Below are 18,386 nucleotides of genomic sequence, written 5' to 3' on the forward strand. Positions count from 1 at the left end.
CTTTTCCTCTGAGGAAAAGGAATACTATAAAAGGCTGAAGACGTTATTATGTATAATAGTGGAAAATGAGGGAGAAAAACACTAAATGTTCGACAGGGTCATGGTAATAAAAACAATGTAGCCATACGGTGTAATATTCTGTATCTGTTAAAGAATTATGGGAAATTACTTATAATGCTAAGTTGAAAAAAACAAAAGCTTTCTATAAGAGCTTATCAAATTCTAGTTTTGTTTTGTTTTTTTAAGTGTATTTATATACCAAGAAAAGACTGGAAAACTAAACACTGTCAAGGTTAATAGTGTTTACTCCAATTAGTAGGTTTGCTGATTTAAATTTTCTCCTATGTATAGTTACCATAGTGGACACTCGTTTTTGAAATATATTCGTGTCTTTTGAAGGAAAGGAACACAGGAAAATGGCCTAGTTAGCCCATACTGAAGTAATGCATGTATATAGTATGTGGCCAAAGGAAACCAAGCCTTACAGCTACTTTTGTAGTTTTCCTAAATTTTATGTTCATATTATTATCACATATCTTTAAAAAAAATTTACACAAAGGAATCACATTATAGCCATCATTTTACACCTTGATTTTCTTACATAGTATTATATTCAGAGATATTAATACTCAGATTAACATAAACATTCTCCTTGATTCTTTGCACTGTTTGCAAAGTGTTCCATTGTCCATGGATAAGTTTTGTAACCTTTTCCCTGTTGCTGAATATTTAGGTTGTTTCCAGAGTTTTACTAATTATAAAAAACAGTGTGGTTCATGTATATGTAATTTGTTTTACTGCTGCAAGTATATCAATAGGGGAAACTTCTTGCGGTGAAATTGCTGCCCCAAGGTTAGACATATTTTAAGTGTTGATAAATATTGCTAGATTGCCTCCCCACAAAAGGCTACATCCATGTCTGTGTTCCTCTACACCATCTCACCCTTGCCAGCTTCGGGTGTCATCAGACCTTACTGATTGTCAGTATGATCTGTGAAACAAATCTCTCAGTTTTGACTTTTATTTTTTAAACTGAGAGCTTGAACAGCCTTTTACATGTGTATTGGCTGTTGTTACTTCCTTTTTGAGATCTGTTGGTTTATGTGCTTTGCTCATTTTTCTATTGGGTGGTTATTATTTTCCTTATTGAATGGTATAAGCTCTTCGTGAGTTAAGGACATTAGCCCTTTGTCAGTCCGATATTTTGACTTAGGTTTTAATTTTTTTCCACACAGAAGTTTTAAGCTCTGTGGCAAATTTATCAGTCTTATATCACTACTGGGTTGTAAATATTAGTTACCACTTCGGGTTTGTGTCTTGCTTAGAAAGCCTCATTTGAAGATTATAAGTGTTAGTAAGTTTCCCCGTATTTTCCTCTAGGACTCCATGGTTTAGTTTGTTTTGTTTAAACTAGGAATTGGCATTCGCAGCCTCTTTCGTCCCAGGGCTCAGAGGTCCCATGTGTCTTATGGAGCAGTATTGTTTTATGTTATTTTCCCATGTATAATTTAAAAACAAAATACATTGTTAAAAACAAAATACAGTGGCAGCAAATAATGGCAGTATCTCTGTAACTGCTGGTAAATTGTGTTTCGTAGTGAAGTGTTCATAAACTATAAAGAGTCATTACTATGGTTTCCTGGTTAATTAAAATCTGAATTCCATTTGAAGTTCCATTGAAATCATGGTTTTACTCTATAGCAGTGGATGTTTTTTCCCACCCTTTCTGATATTTTTTCCTTCCTGAGACAGGGTCTTGCTGTGTCACCCAGCGTGGAGTGCAGTCGCACCATCACGGCTCACTGCACTCTCAACCTTCTGAGCTCAAGTGATCCTGCAACCTCAGCCTCTTGAGTAGCAAGGATTACAGGCACCTACCACTATGCCTGGCTAATTTTTGTATTTTTGATAGAGACAGGGTCTCACTATGTTGCCCAGGCTCATTGTGAACTCCTGAGCTCAAGCAATCTGTTCATCTTGGCCTCCCAAAGTGCTGGGGTTATAGGCGTGAACCACCGCACCCGGGCCCTTTCTGATTATTTTAATCTATCTTTAAATGTCCAAAGTGATTTGCCTAATTAATTTAGAACATATTTAGTTTTTTAAAAATTGAGCGTATTTTATCTAGCTGTTTTTAAAAGGCGGCATCTAACCTTGGATTTTATAAATACATCTAAATTTGTTATTTCCAGGATGCTTCAAAACTGATCTCTGTAACCTCATGCTTTGTTATTGTTAGTTTTTTTGTTCTGGTTTTGTTTTGAGACAGGGTATTGCTCTATCTGGAGTACAATGGTGCAGTCATAGCTCACTGTACCCTCAAACTCCTAAACTCAAGTAATCCTCCCACCTCATCCTCCTGAGTATTTGGGACCACAGTCATGCACCAACATGCCTGGCAAATTTTTTAAATTTTGTTTTTAATAGAGACAGAGAGCATTGCCGTGTTGCTCAGGCTGGTCTCAAACTCCTGGGCTCAAGCGATCGTCCCACCTCAGGCTCCTGAAGTGCTGAGATTACAGATGTGAGTCATCACACCAGCCTGTTACTGGTTTTGTATAGCAAGTCTTTTGTGGGTGGTAGAAAGATGAAGTGCTATGAAATATCGTAGGAGCAGAAACTTGAAATGTGGCGAAAACCACGTGGGCCAAATTTCTGTCTCTTTTCTTATTTTTGCTTTTTTGTTTAAAGGTTTTGCTATTGGGAAAGCCACTGATCGGACGGACGCTTTCAGGAAAGTATGTGCGTTTTTTTCCTTTGTTGACACTCAGTAAAAGATTAGTAAGTTATATGCTGGACACAGTGGGAACCACAAAGCAATAATAATTTGTCCCAGAACCTTCCCATGAGGCTTGCTGTCAAGGGTTAATTAGCTCATAAAAATCGGTTTCAGAAGTACTTATATTTCTTTGCACCATTTTTTTAAATCAGATTTTTAATTGCCTAGCCAAGTTATGAGACAACTGTGAAAGTTTGAACGCTGACAGAATGTTTGAAGATACTAAGGGATTGTTAATTTTTTTTTTTTTTTTTTTTTTTTTTGAGACATTGCCTCACTCTTGTCGCCAGGCTGGGGTGCAATGGTGTGGTCTTGGCTCACTGCAACTTCCGCCTCCTGACTTCAAGCGATTCTCCTGCCTCAACCTCACAAGTAGCTGGGATTACAGGTGCACACCACCAGGCCTGGCTAATTTTTGTATTTTTGGTAGAGATGGGATTTCTCCATGTTGGTCAGACTGGTCTCGAACTCCTGACCTCGAGTGATTGGCCTGCCTCGGCCTCTCAAAGTGCTGGGATTACAGATGTGAGCCACCACGTCTAGCCAGGAATTATTGTTAATTTTTTTAGGGGTGATAGTGATATTGTGGTTAAGAGTTTTAAAAAATAAGTCTTTATATTTTAGAAGTATATACTAACTTTTTTGCATAAGTGAATTTTTAGTAATGAAACATTTTTAAAGATATTTTTGGAATCCTTGAAAAGATGTGAATTTCAACAATAGATTTAAGAAAAGCATTTTCCTTCTTTCAGGCAAAGAACAAAGCAGTTCACTATTTGCATTATATAGAACGATATGAAGACCATACAAGTGAGTGTTAATCTATTTTTTTTTTTAATTTGCAGGATTACATTTGTTAAAGTATGTGTGGTAATATATCTCTATAAGTATCTTTGTGTTTCTCTCTTACTACACTCTTACAAATACATGAAGTGTGAAAACAAATCTAAGAAGATTACTAAAGTGAATGAAATCAGAGCTTACCATTTATCTTCGGTCAGTATGTGCTGGCTGTTGAGGCTGGTATAAGTTGCTTTGCGATATTTGCAAAGGCTTATTAAAGCCACACACCTAATCCTTCTGTGTTTATGTTTTTACCCTCCAGTATTCCATGATATTTCATTAAGATTTAGAAGGACGCATATCAAGATGAAGAAACAACCCAAAGGTAACTTTAAAACTCTTCCCATTTGTCGATGATAAAGCAGAGAAATTATAACGGGTCTATCCTCTCCTCTATTTTTGTTCATCTTTAGTTGAACTCATCTTGGAAACACCAAAATGTAAAGGCTTATGTTAGGTTTAAGAACGATGAGGCTGTTGGAGAAATAAGAATAGTCAAGGCACACAGGCTCCTGTGAGCACAGGCCTGTTCCAGAAAAAATTTACGTGGGGAGAGCACACTGGAAACAGGAAATAGCACCTGAGCGATTGGTAGGGTTTGGAGGAGGGGGAACATGAGTTCCTCATAGGGAATTCATTGATGCATTTAGGTGTTTCTGTTCTAACTTACTCAGGTCCAGGTGTTTACTGCTCATCACATTCTGATTGGATGCCTTCTGTGAGCTGGGTGCTGTGCTGGGCACTAGGGATGCTGCAGAGATGGCCTTTCCTGTTCTGTGGACAAGCAGGCAGGCAGACAGAGTGCAGGGTCATGGGCTAGGGCAGTCATGCCTAGTGGTCTCTGAGTTGTAGGATTCTTGAACCTTCTGATTTGCATTTTACTGATTATATAAAATCAGTAAAAAATGATTTTATATAACTTGGTATTTAAATCTCAAAAAGTTTGAGTCAGAAGAGATAAAATGTTAAATTTTCATATCAAAGCTTCTAATACAACTTTGCTAGAGCCATGGCTTGGAATAAATCAGGAGAAAAAACCCTCAAATACAGAATCAGTTGTGTTAATGCACCAGAACCTGCCTTCTGCTTTAAAGCCATAATTAATGATTTAAGTGCTGGATAAAAACCACCTATTTTGTCTTTAGAAAAGGTGTTAAGTGGACTTCAAGGTTTAGATCTGTGCTGTCCCATACAGCAGTCACTAGTCACTAGCCAGCCTAGCTATTGAGCACTTAACATGTGGCTATTGAGATGTGCTCTAATTGTCAAATACACACCAGAATTCAAATACCTAGTACAAAACAAGAATATAAAATCTCAAAAATATTATTGCATTGATTACATTTTAAATGATAATGTTTAGACATGTTGGGTTAATAAAACACGTCACTAAATAAACTTTTTTAAAAAATTGAAAAAATGTATCTGTGAGAACATTTAAAATTATGGCTTCTGCTTATGGCTTGGATCATACTTACGTTGAGCAGCGTGGTTTAGACACATTTATATCTGAATGAGTTTTGAATGACTGCTACAATTTATATTTTAAAAATAATTTCTCTGGCAAGGTCCCCATATGTTCATGTATTATATTCATGTTTTCTTTTTTTTTATACTTTAAGTTCTAGGGTACATGTGCACAACGTGCAGGTTTGTTACATAGGTATCCATGTGCCGTGTTGGTTTGCTGCACCCGTTAACTCATCATTTACATTAGGTATATCTCCTAATGCTGTCCCTCCCCTATCCCCCCTCCCCACAACAGGCCCCAGTGTGAGATGTTCTCCGCCCTATGTCCAAGTGATCCCATTGTTCAATTCCCACCTATGAGTGAGAACATGCGGTGTTTGGTTTTCTGTCCTTGCGATAGTTTGCTCAGAATGATGGTTTCCAGCTTCATCCATGTCCCTACAAAGGACATGAACTTATCCATTTTTATGGCTGCATAGTATTCCATGGTGAATAAGTGCCACATTTTCTTTCTTTCCTTTTTTTTTTTTTTTTTTTTTTTTGAGACGGAGTCTCGTTCTGTCGCCCAGGCTGGAGTGCAGTGGCCTGATCTCAGCTCACTTACAAGGTTCTCCGCTCCCGGGTTCACGGCATTCTCCTGCCTCAGCCTCCCGAGTAGCTGGGACTACAGGCGCCCGCCACCTTGCCTGGCTAGTTTTTTGTATTTTTTTAGTAGAGACAGGGTTTCACCATGTTAGCCAGGATGGTCTCAATCTCCTGACCTTGTGATCTGCCTGTCTCGGCCTCCCAAAGTGCTGGGATTACAGGCTTGAGCCACCGTGCCCGGCCAGGTGCCACATTTTCTTAATCCAGTCTGTCATTGATGGACATTTGGGTTGGTTCCAAGTCGTTGCTATTGTGAATAGTGCCGCAATAAACATACGTGTGCATGTTTATAGTAGCATGATTTATAAACCTTTGGGTATATACCTTGTAATGGGATGGCTGGGTCAAATGGTATTTCTTTTTTTTTTTTGAGACGGAGTCTCGCTCTGTCGCCCAGGCTGGAGTACAGTGGCCGGATCTCAGCTCAATGCAAGCTCTGCCTCCCGGGTTTACGCCATTCTCCTGCCTCAGCCTCCCGAGTAGCTGGGACTACAGGCGCACGCCACCTCACCCGGCTAGTTTTTTGTAGTTTTTAGTAGAGACGGGGTTTCACCGTGTTAGCCAGGATGGGTCAAATGGTATTTCTAGTTCTAGATCCTTGAGGAATCGCCACACTGTCTTCCACAATGGTTGAACTAGTTTATACCCCCACCAACAGTGTAAAAGTGTTCCTATTTCTCCACATCTTCTCCAGCACCTGTTGTTTCCTGACTCTTTAATGATCGCCATTCTAACTGGTGTGAGATGATATCTCATTGTGATTTTGATTTGCAAAACCAGTGATGATGAGCATTTTTTCATGTGTCTGTTGGCTGCATAAATGTCTTCTTTTGGAAAGTGTCTGTTCATATCCTTTGCCCACTTTTTGATATGGTAGTTTAATTTTTTTCTTGTAAATTTGTTTAAGTTCTTTGTAGATTCTGGATATTAGCCCTTTGTCAGATGGGTAGATTGCAAAAATTTTCTCCTGTTTTGTAGGTTGCCTGTTCACTCTGATGGTAGTTTCTTTTGCCATGCAGAAGCTCTTTAGTTTAATTAGATCCCATTTGTCTATTTTGGCTTTTGTTGCCAATTGCTTTTGGTATTTTAGTCATGAAGTCCTTGCCCATGCCTATGTCCTGAATGGTATTGCCTAGGTTTTCTTCTAGGGTTTTTATGGTTTTAGGTCTAACATTTAAGTCTTTAATCCATCTTGAATTAATTTTTGTATAAGGTGTAAGGAAGGGATCCAGTTTCAGCTTTGTACATATGGCTAGCCAGTTTTCCCAGCACCATTTATTAAATAGAGAATCCTTTCCCCATTTCTTGTTTTTGTCAGGTTTGTCAAAGATCCGATGGTTGTAGATGTGTGGTGTTATTTCTGAGGCCTCTGTTCTATTCCGTTGGTCTGTATCTCTGTTTTGGTACCAGTACCATGCTGTTTTGGTTACTGTAACCTTGTAGTGTATTTTGAAGTCAGGTAGCATGATGCCTCCAGCTTTGTTCTTTTTGCTTGGGATTGTCTTGGCAATGTGGGCTCTTTTTTGTTTCCATATGAACTTTAAAGTAGTTTTTTCCAATTCTGTGAAGAAAGTCATTGGTAGCTTGACGGGGATGGCATTGAATCTATAAATTACTTTGGGCACCATGGCCATTTTCACGATGCTGATTCTTCCTATCCATGAGCACAGAATGTTCTTCCATTTGTTTGTGTCCTCTTACTTCGTTGAGCAGTGGTTTGTAGTTCTCCTTGAAGAGGTCCTTCACATCTTTTGTAAGTTGGATTCCTAGGTATTTTATTCTCTTTGAAGCAATTGTGAATGGGAGTTCACTCATGATTTGACTCTGTTTGTCTGTTATTGGTGTATAAGAATGCTTGTGATTTTTGCACATTAATTTTGTATCCTGAGACTTTGCTGAAGGTGCCTATCAGCTTAAGGAGATTTTGGGCTGAGATGATGGGGTTTTCTAAATATACAATCATGTCATCTGCAAACAGGGACAATTTGACTTCCTCTTTTCCTAATTGAATACCTTTTATTTCTTTCTCCTGCCTGATTGCCCTGGCCAGAACTTCCAACACTATGTTGAATAGGAGTGGTGAGAGAGGGCATCCCTGTCTTGTGCCAGTTTTCTAAGGGAATGCTTCAAGTTTTTGCCCATTCACTATGATATTGGATGTGGGTTTGTCATAAATAGTTCTTATTATTTTGAGATACGTTCCATCAATACCTAGTGTATTGAGAGTTTTTAGCATGAAGGGCTGTTGAATTTTGTCAAAGGCCTTTTCTGCATCTATTGAGATAATCATGTGGTTTTGAGATTTGGTTCTGTTTATATGCTGGATTACATTAATTGATTTGCATATGTTGAACCAGTCTTGCATCCCAGGGATGAAGCTGACTTGATCATGTTGGAGAAGCTTTTTGATGTGCTGCTGGATTTGGTTTGCCAATATTTTATTGAGGATTTTCGCATCGATATTCATCAGGGATATTGGTCTAAAATTCTCTTTTTTTGTTGTATCTCTGCCAGGCTTTGGTATCAGGATGATGCTGGCCTCATAAAATTTGTTAGGGAGGATTCCCTCTTTTTCTATTGATTGTAATAGTTTCAGAAGGAATGGTACCAGCTCCTCTTTGTACCTCTGGTAGAATTCGGCTATGAATCTGTCTGGTCCTGGACTTTTTTTGGTTGTTAGACTATTAATTATTACCTCAGTTTCAGAGCTTGTTATTGGTCTATTCAGCAATTCAGCTTCTTCCTGATTTAGTCTTGGGAGGGTGTGTGTGTCCAGGAATTTATCCATTTCTTCTAGATTTTCTAGTTTGTGTAGAGGTGTTTATAGTATTCTCTGATGGTAGTTTTTATTTCTGTGGGATCGGTGGTGATTTTTAAATTGTGTCTATTTGATTCTTCTCTCTTTATTAGTCTTGCTAGCGGTCTATCAATTTTGTTGATCTTTTCAAAAAACCAGCTCCTGGATTCATCAATTTTTTTGAAGGGTCTTTTGTGTATCTGTCTCCTTCATTTCTGCTCTGATCTTAGTTATTTCTTGCCTTCTGCTAGCTTTTGAATGTGTGTGCTCTTGCTTCTCTAGTTCTTTTAATTATGATGTTAGGGTGTTGATTTTAGATCTTTCCTCCTTTCTCTTGTGGGCATTTAGTGCTATAAATTTCCCTCTACACACTGCTTTAAATATGTGCCAGAGATTCTGGTACGTTGTGTCTTTGTTCTCATTGGTTTCAAAGAACATCTTTATTTCTGCCTTCATTTCATTATGTACCCAGTAGTCATTCAGGAGCAGGTTGTTCATTTTCCATGTAGTTGTGTGGTTTTGAGTGAGTTTCTTAATCCTGAGTTCTAGTTTGATTGCACTGTGGTCTGAGAGACAGTTTGTTATAATTTCTGTTCTTTTACATTTGCTGAGGAGTGCTTTACTTCCAACTATGTGGTCAGTTTTGGAGTAAGTGCAATGTGGTGCTGAGAAGAATGTATATTCTGTTGATTTGGGGTGGAGAGTTCTGTAGATGTCTGTTAGGTCTGCTTCCTGGATGTCCTTGTTAACCTTCTGTCTCATTGATCTGTCTAATATTGACAGTGGGGTGTTAAAGTCTCCCGTTATTATTATGTGGGAGTCTGAGTCTCTTTGATGGTCTCTGAGGGCTTGCTTTATGAATCTGGGTGCTCCTGTATTGGGTGCCTATATATTTAGGATAGTTAGCTCTTCTTGTTGAATTGATCCCTTTACCATTATGTAATGGCCTTCTTTGTCTGTTTTGATCTTTGTTGGTTTAAAGTCTATTTTATCAGAGACTAGGATTGTAACCCTTGCTTTTTTTTTTTTTCTTTTTTTCTTTCTTTCCATTTGCTTGGTAGATCTTCCTCCAGCCCTTTATTTTGAACCTGTGTGTGTCTCTGCATGTGAGATAGGTCTCCTGGATACAGCACACTGATGGGTCTTGACTCTTTATCCAATTTGCTAGTCTGTGTCTTTTAATTGGGGCATTTAGCCCATTTACATTTAAGGTTAATATTGTTATGTATGAATTTGATCCTGTCATTATGATGTTAACTGGTTATTTTGCCAGTTAGTTGATGCAGTTTCTTCCTAACATTGATGGTCTTTTTTTTTTTTTTTTTTTTTTTGGAGACAGAGTCTCGCTCTGCTGCCCAGGCTGGAGTGCAGTGGCTGGATCTCAGCTCACTGCAAGCTCCGCCTCCCAGGTTTGCGCCATTCTCCTGCCTCAGCCTCCCGGGTAGCTGGGACTACAGGCGCCCGCCACCTCGCCCGGCTAGTTTTTTGTATTTTTTTTAGTAGAGACGGGGTTTCACCGTGTTAGCCAGGATGGTCTTGATCTCCTGACCTCGTGATCCGCCCGTCTTGGCCTCCCAAAGTGCTGGGATTACAGGCTTGAGCCACCGCGCCCAGCCGACATCGATGGTCTTTACAATTTGACATGTTTTTGCAGTGGCTGGTACCGGTTGTTCCTTTCCAGGTTTAGTGCTTCCTTCAGGAGCTTTTGTAAGGCAATCCTGGTGGTGACAAAATCTCTCAGCATTTGCTTGTGTGTAAAGGATTTTATTTTTCCTTCACTTATGAAGCTTACTTTGGCTGGATATGAAATTCTGGGTTGAAAAATTCTTTTAAGAATGTTGAATATTGGCCCCCACTCTCTTCTGGCTTGTAGAGTTTCTGCTGAGAGATCTGCTGTTAGTCTGATGGGCTTCCCTTTGTGGGTAACGTGACCTTTCTCTCTGGCTGCCCTTAAGATTTTTTCCTTCATTTCCACCTTGGTGAATCTGGCAATTATGTCAGATTCTCTTCTCGAGGAGTATCTTTGTGGCATTCTCTGTAATTCCTGAATTTGGATGTTGTTGTGCCTTGCTAGGTTGGGGAAGTTCTCCTGGATAATATCCTGAAGAGTGTTTTCCAGCTTGGTTCCATTCTCCCTGTCACTTTCAGGTACACCAATCAAATGGAGATTTGGCCTTTTTACATAGACCCATATTTCTTGGAAGCTTGTTCGTTTCTTTTTACTCTTTTTTCTCTAAACTTCTTGCTTCATCTCATTCATTTGATCTTTAATCACTGATACCCTTTCTTCCACTTGATCGAATCGGCTGCTGAAGCTTGTGGATTTGTCACGTAGTTCTCGTGCCATGGTTTTCAGCTCCATCAGATCATTTAAAGTCTTCTCTACACTGTTTATGCTAGTTAGCCATTCGTCTAATCTTTTTTCAAGGTTTTTAGCTTCCTTGTGATGGAGTTCGAACATCCTCCTTTAGCTCGGAGAAGTTTGTTATTACTGACTTTCTGAAGTCTACTTCTGCCAACTTGTCAAAGTCATTCTCCGTCCAGCTTTGTTCTGTTGCTGGTGAGGAGCTGGGATCCTTTGGAGGAGAAGAGGCGCTCTGGTTTTTAGAGTTTTCAGCTTTTCTGCTCAATTTGTCCCCATCTTTGTGGTTTTATCTACCTTTGGTCTTTGATGATGGTGATGGGGTTTTGGTGCGGATGTCCTTTCTGTTTGTTAGTTTCCCTTCTAACATTCAGGGCCCTCAGCTGCAGGTCTGTTGGAGTTTGCTGGAGGTCCACTTCAGACCCTGGTTGCCTGGGTGTCACCAGCGGAGGCTGCAGAGCTGGAAATATTGCTGCCTGATCCTTCCTGTTGAAGCTTTGTCTCAGAGGGGCACCCGGCTGTATGAGGTGTCAGTCGGCCCCTTCTGGGAGGTGTCTCTCAGGCTACACGGGGGTGAGGGACCCACTTGAGGAGGCAGTCTGTCCATTCTCAGAGCTCAAACACCATGCTGGGAGAACCACTGCTGTCTTCAGAGCTGTCAGACAGGGACGTTTAAGTCTGCAGAAGTTTCTGCTGCCTTTTGTTCCGCTATGCCCTGCACACTGAAGTGGAGTCTACAGAGGCAGGTGGGCCTTGTTGAGCTGCCGTGGGCTCCACCCAGTTCGACCTTCCTGGCTGCTTTGTTTACCTGCTCAAGCCTCAGCAATGGCGGACGCCCCTCCCCTAGCCAGGGCGGCTGCCTCACAGCTCGACCTGGGACTGCTGTGCTAGCAGTGAGCAAGGCTTCGTGTGCGTGGGACCTGCTGAGCCAGGCACGGGGTGTAATCTCCGGGTGTGCCGTCTGCTACGACCGTTGGAAAAGCGCAGTATGTAGGGGGCAGTGTTCCAATTTTCCTGGTACAGTCTGTCACAGCTTTCCTTGGCTAGGAAAGGGAAATCCCCTGACCCCTTGTGCTTCCCAGGTGAAGCGATGCCTCACCCTGCTTCATGGGCTGCACCCACCGTCCAACCAGTCCCAGTGAGATGAACCAGGTACCTCAGTTGAAAATGCAGAAATCAGCTGTCTTCTGCGTCGCTCATGCTGGGAGCGGCAGACTGGAGCTGTTCCTATTCAGCTATCTTGGAACGAAATCCTATTCAAGTGACTGCTGTAATTGTAATTTAATTGAAGAAGCTACCTTTGAAAATCTTTCCTGTCTTCTAATCAAAGCTGTATTTTTCAGGTTTTTGTATTATGTAGACCATTACACATTTCCTAAATACATACACCTGTATAGACATTTTGTACATACATGTTCAAATAGGCATGTCCTAAACGACGTCGCCTATGTGTTACCAGTTCTGTAGGAGATAGAAAAGGTGTTACTCCAAAAAGGATGCCAAATGGCAGAACTGGATTAAGGAAAGGCACCAAAAGTGTTTGTGCATCTTTGTGAATGTTGCAGTCATGGATGCACTGCCATGCAATATGAATCTCCCAAGAGAAATGGAGGGTGTGGCGTTCCCAAATTTATTTCACCATGGAGCACTTCTGCCTCGGCTGTAGAACAGTGTTCAGTTCCACACACGGCACTGCAAAACGTGGCCATGTTTATTCAGTGTTTTTTGACACAGTCTCTGCCTGGAAGGTAGTGAAATCATTACCATGGGACCGACCACTACCACGACCACGTGGGTGTTGGTGTGTGTGTCACGCAGTGGCAGCGTTCATGCACTGTCTGTGCTGGTCCAGGTACTGTATTACACACCTTCGCGGTGCTCACCAGCAGCCCTGCCAAGTAAGTATTTTAAGGGGGCCCTTCTTGTCACGGTTATCCAGCGAGCAGTGGCAGGGTAGAGGCTGCCTCTCAGCTGCTTCCAGAATCTGCACGATGCCCCTTTCCACGTGTACCTCTCTCTAGGTGTGTGTGCACCCGTGCTCATCCAGACATGGATGGCACCTGTTCTGTGTGTAAATAACTCCACCTGGAAGAACAAAGGACCCCATTGTGACCTGTCTTTAGCTATCCTCTTAAGTTCCTGCGTGCTCTAGCATAGTTATGGAGGCCACAGTTCATTGACCCTTTCAAGTAGAAGGAATAGTTCTTGACCATAAAAAGTCAAACTAGAAAGCCAGTAATGTCCAACTTCCAGAGGAGATCTTCTGCCTTGGAGCATAAGAGGTGTGTGCTGAGTTTTATGTCTGGCAAATAAGAATGTTAGAGGCCAAACTTGGACCCTGCAGCTCCCTCACTCCACCTGCATTTGCCAGATGCTGCTGTAGGCTCTGGGGACACTGCGGTGAGCAAACAATATCCTGGCCCTTATGGGGGCCATCTTCCATTCATGGGAAACATTGGATAAACAGGTTTTGTTGAATGCCCTAATCAGGGTACTGTGTTAGAGTACAAGGGAGGAAGGCAGAAGGAAGGATGCCACCTTGAATAGCATGGTCACAGAAGGCCTGTCTGAGGAGGAGCAGTTTGAATGGGACCTTGAAGAAGAGACGGAGCCAAGGGGGCAGAGCTGGGAGGACATTCCAGGCAGAGGGAGTCCCAAGTGCAGTCCTTAAGGTGAGGAAGCCAGCAGGAGGTGTCATGTGTCTAGATGAGGTTAGGGAGGTAGGCAGGACTCTCAGGCACAGAAGGCTCTGAATAGGCCATGGCATTCTTTATTTTAATCTCGAGAACAGTGGGAAGGAGGGATCTTTAAATGGGGAACAACGTGTTTGGTTTGTGTTTTTAAAGCTCTCTGGAGAAGGGATTACAGGCAGAAAAGGGTAGGGCAAGTGGCTGGAGGGGAGACCCCCCACCAAGATTTAGAGGCCAGCAAGAAGGGGAGGACAGGCCAGTAGCTAGGAGGAAAGCCAGGAGAGGATGTGTTACCAAAACAGAAGAGCTTCTCCAGGAGGAGGAAGTGGACCAGTCTGCTCAGGTAACGTAACTATCAAGGAGGGTGAGAAGAGGTGTGTCTCTCCATCCTTAGTTAACGTGAGTCTGGAGTGTCAGGAATTTTCATGCATGTTTGTTAATCTCAATAACAATCCTGTTTCTTTGCCCTGGATACATGTTCAAGATATTTGTAGGTGTCATCTTTTTAATCCTTGTAGTATCCTGTTGAAGTGTCATCTTGGAAGTTAAGTAAGTTGTCAAGGGTCAGCTCACTAGGAAGTGGTGATACCAGAATGTGAACCAGTTTCCCGAAGCCCAGCGTGAAGCCATGCGAACGTCAGCAGGGCGACTCCTCCCGCTGCAGGCGAGTGGGCTGTCTTTCACCCGGTTCTCCCTTTCTAGGTTACGGCCTCCGCTGCCACAGAGCCATCATCACCATCTGCCGGCTCATTGGCATCAAAGACATGTACGCCAAGGTCTCTGGGTCTGTTAATATGCTCAACCTCACCCGGGGCCTCTTCTGTGGGCTCTCCAGACAGGTAACCCTTCCCCGGGGTCTGAAACAGAAGTTCTAGTTTGTATTTCAGTTGTGTGTATTAGGGCTGCGATGCCCTGGGGCCTCCTGGAGATGCTTTCCTGGGGCCACCTGAGGAGCTGGGCATTCTTTGCTGTCTGTGACTACGTCAGTTTAGTTAAATCCACTGACGAGTTCATGAAAATTACCTTATAAAAAGTATTTCATGGGTTTTTCTAAGTAGCATTTTTTAAAGCCAGTAATTACAGTCTACATGTTATTAGGAAAATAACACATGCTTGTTCTAAAGCTCCAACAGTATGGAAAAGTAAAATCAAAAGAGAAAGTCTATTTCCTAATTTAGTCCTTTCAGTTGGGGCTAGGGTGAAGCACCCAGGGCACCTCTGCACTCAGGGCAGGCACAGTCAGTTCCCTGTTACCTGTGTAGGTGGTTCAGACTGATGCCTGGGTTGGTGCGAACTCTGAACATTAACATGCCAGGTTACTTTTCCTCATAGGTGGGAGCCCTGGGCCCGGCTCCCAGTCACCCACCATGGAGGGCAGGGCTGTGGCTACACCGGCCGCCCGTTCTTGGGCAGCCGCTGTACCTGCCCAGCAGGGCTGGCCTATCTCTTGAAAGGATGGGTAGACCTCAGCATGGTGGATGAGCAGAAAAGACAACCAGGTTCAGTGGGCTCCATTTGCTGACCCTGTTAGCTGAGGGACTCTGGCAGACTTCCTGACACTTCAGGAGTACAGTAGTGGGTTTTAGTTAGAGTGATCCATGGAGAAATTTTACATGTCTCTCTTTAAAATAGGAAAATTAAAAGAAAAAGAAGGCTTTGGGTAAAAGCCTTCTGTTTTCTGAACAGCTTTTGTGTGTGGGTACTGTCTAAACAGCCTTCAGAGCACTTCCAAGTGGAAACGTTAGAGGTTTAATTAAGGTGTTGGTTTTATTTATGATCCAGTAGACTTGTTCTGTTTTTGTTTTTGTTTTTGTTTGTTTTTGTTTTTTGAGACGGAGTCTGGCTCTGTCACCAAGGTTTGGAGTGCAGTGGCTCCATCTCAGCTCACTGCAATGTCCGCCTCCTGGGTTCAAGCGATTCTCCTGCCTCAGCCTCCTGAGTAGCTGGGACTACAGGTACGTGCCACTATGCCCGGCTAATTTTTATATATATATATATTTTTTTTTTTTTTTGAGACGGGGTCTCGCTCTGTCGCCCAGGCTGGAGTGCAGTGGCCGGATCTCAGCTCACTGCAAGCTCCGCCTCCCGGGTTTACGCCGTTCTCCTGCCACAGCCTCCCGAGTAGCTGGGACTACAGGCGCCTGCCATCTCACCCGGCTAGTTTTTTTTGTATTTTTTAGTAGAGACGGGGTTTCACCATGTTAGCCAGGATGGTCTCGATCTCCTGACCTCGTGATCCGCCCGTCTCGGCCTCCCAAAGTGCTGGGATTACAGGCTTGAGCCACCGCGCCAGGCCTAATTTTTATATTTTTAATAGAGACGGGGTTTCACCATGTTGGTCAGGCTGGTCTTGAACTCCTGACCTCATGATCCACCTACCTTGGCCTCCCAAAGTGCTGGGGTTACAGGCATGAGCCACCGTGCCTGGCCTAGGCTTGTTCTTTTATGTGATATTTTTGTTTTCTTTTAGTCTTTTAAACCTTCTGATGTAGTTACCATATATCATCTCTCCTAAAATGCCATCAGCTATAAAAGGTTGTGTTATTTAGTATGTCACTCAAAAAGGAAAAGATGCCACCAATTTAGCTGATGTGCCTTTGATTGAAAGATACACCAATATAAGTTATTTTATTTTGTTTGTGGAATGGCTCATGTCTTTTCTAATTTCAAACATACATAGAATAGTGCAAGGCAGCCATAAGGCCTGGGATCACGGGATTGACATAGCAGGTATGTCATTGTACCATGAATAACGTCTCCTGAACTGATCTGCCTGCTTCCAGATCTCTGTGGCTTCCCTCTGCAATGAATCCCCATGGCCGTCACCCAGCTCATGACCAGTCTTGCTTCTTAGTACCACCCCCAGTTATTTTGAACCAAATCTCAGACATTTTATTTCACCCCTCAATATTTCAGTATGTATCATCTTCGAAAAGATAAGGATTTTAAAAAATACCCTGTAATACTATTACCATACCTAAAAATTAACAGTGACTTGTATCATCAAATATCCAATCAGTGTTCATGCAAATGAACACATTCCATTTGTTAGATTAAAAACAATTCTTTTTACACAATATGTTTGAATCAGCTTGCAGAGCAGGTTAATGAATGTTTTTGCTATGCCTTTTAAATAGGTTCCCCTCACCTCCCGCCCCCCGCCGCCCTGCCCCCTTATGATTTTTTGTTGAGGAAACCAGGTTGTTTGTTTTGTGGTGCTTCCTGGCCTGTTGCTGACTGAAATACCTGTAGGGTCCTGCATGTCTTATCTCCCCTATATTTACTGTAAATTGGTAGTTAGATCTAGGGGGTTGGTGAGATTCAAGTGCAGTGTTTGGCACAGCATGGTGCATAATCAGGAGGGTTTAGAAGGCAAGAGACCAGAGGCCAAGGCCCTTCCTCTGTCCCAGTTTGGGGTGGGCAGATGCGGCAGGTGAGGCTGAAGTGGCTCCACCCGTGACAGGTTATTAGAGTTTAGCCACAAAACACATTAACCCAAATCCACTGAAATGGCCTTTGAATTCCCCCAGGCTGTACTCTTCTGGCCTGTGGAAGTTCCTGCTCTCGATGTTGCAAATGTGCTTCAGACCAAATCTGTTCTGAATCTGGTCTTGCCTAGGAAACCCATCAGCAGCTGGCTGATAAGAAGGGTCTCCATGTTGTGGAAATGCGGGAAGAATGTGGCCCTTTGCCCATTGTGGTGGCCTCCCCCCGGGGGGCCCTGAGGAAGGATCCGGAGCCAGAAGAGGAGGTTCCAGACATCAAACTGGACTGGGAAGACGTGCAGGCTGCGCAGGGAATGAAACGCTCTGTGTGGGCTAATTTAAAGAGAGCCGCCACGTAAGCTCTCCGGCCTTGTGCAGCCGGTTCCTGTACCTAGGAGAGACCAGGAGAGACTCAGCCCCTCACAGCTTGGGGTGTGGCCTTGGTTTTTGTTTGTTTTGAGGAAAGTTTAATCTGTAAACGCTTCAGAAATAAATAATTACAGCTTTCGTTTATGGAGCACATGTTATATGCCAATGTGATAGAACCTTTACATACATATCTCAGTTCAAGACTACTTTAAATATTCATCCAAAGTAACAAAAGTAAATGAATTCGGGAGACGGGGCTAATAATTTGACCCGATCGGTAATAATGTACACAGTGGTAATCGCTATAGCAATTATAGCTGATATATATGAACTCATTCATCCAAAGTGAACGTGATAAACTTCATTTGACAGAGCAGTTAAGTAACTTGACTACCTTGAGGAACTGCTAAACTTTTCCACAGTGGAAGTGGAAGTTGTTGGCTACGTTGGCAATGTTAAGTGGCGATTAATTGTACACCATTGTATTTCCCTGAGGGCTGATGATGTTGAGCGTCTTTTCATGTGCTGATTGGCCATTTGTATATGTTTTTTGGAGAAACGTCTATTCAGGGCCTTCACCCATTTAAAAAGTTATTTTTATTATTATTGAGTTCCTTATAGTTTCTAGATATAAGCCCCTATCAGATGCATGCTTTACAAAAGTTTACCCATTCTGTGGAACATATTTTTTTTTTTTATTTCTTTGCATACTCTTTCTGCCCCACCCACATCCTGTTTCTGGGACACTGATGACACAAATGTTCAATCTTTTATTATCGTCCGTGAGTCCCTGAGGCTGTGTTTAACAATTTTTTTCCAGTCTGTTTTCTCTCGGTTGCTCAGTTTAGGTAATTTCTATTGTTTTATCTTCAGAATAACTGGTTATTTTCTCTTTCCTTTCCATTCTGCTCTTGAACCATCCATACAGTACTTTAACTTTGGCTAT

General features: G+C 42.3%; 1 protein-coding gene across 4 annotated transcripts in view; it reads left to right on the plus strand.

Annotated features, from left to right (window-relative positions):
• The window catches only part of MRPS5 (mitochondrial ribosomal protein S5), a 36,292-nt gene extending 18,704 nt beyond the window's left edge, over positions 1–17,588 (plus strand). For 2 of the 4 annotated variants that reach the window (XM_010362057.2, XM_030920942.1), the window contains exons 8-12: positions 2,692–2,738; positions 3,532–3,589; positions 3,885–3,947; positions 14,289–14,425; positions 17,206–17,579. In XM_010362057.2, the coding sequence (XP_010360359.2) occupies positions 2,692–2,738; positions 3,532–3,589; positions 3,885–3,947; positions 14,289–14,425; positions 17,206–17,430 (530 nt within the window). In that variant the 3' untranslated portion in view covers positions 17,431–17,579. Of the gene's footprint in view, positions 1–2,691; positions 2,739–3,531; positions 3,590–3,884; positions 3,948–4,296; positions 5,227–14,288; positions 14,426–17,116 lie in introns of those variants that run through there. The other 2 variants (XM_030920941.1, XM_010362058.2) reach the window with 2 other exon arrangements.
• The last annotated feature ends 798 nt before the right edge of the window (positions 17,589–18,386 follow it).

Source organism: Rhinopithecus roxellana, chromosome 17 (assembly GCF_007565055.1).
Source record: "Rhinopithecus roxellana isolate Shanxi Qingling chromosome 17, ASM756505v1, whole genome shotgun sequence".
Taxonomy (NCBI): Eukaryota; Metazoa; Chordata; class Mammalia; order Primates; family Cercopithecidae; genus Rhinopithecus; species Rhinopithecus roxellana.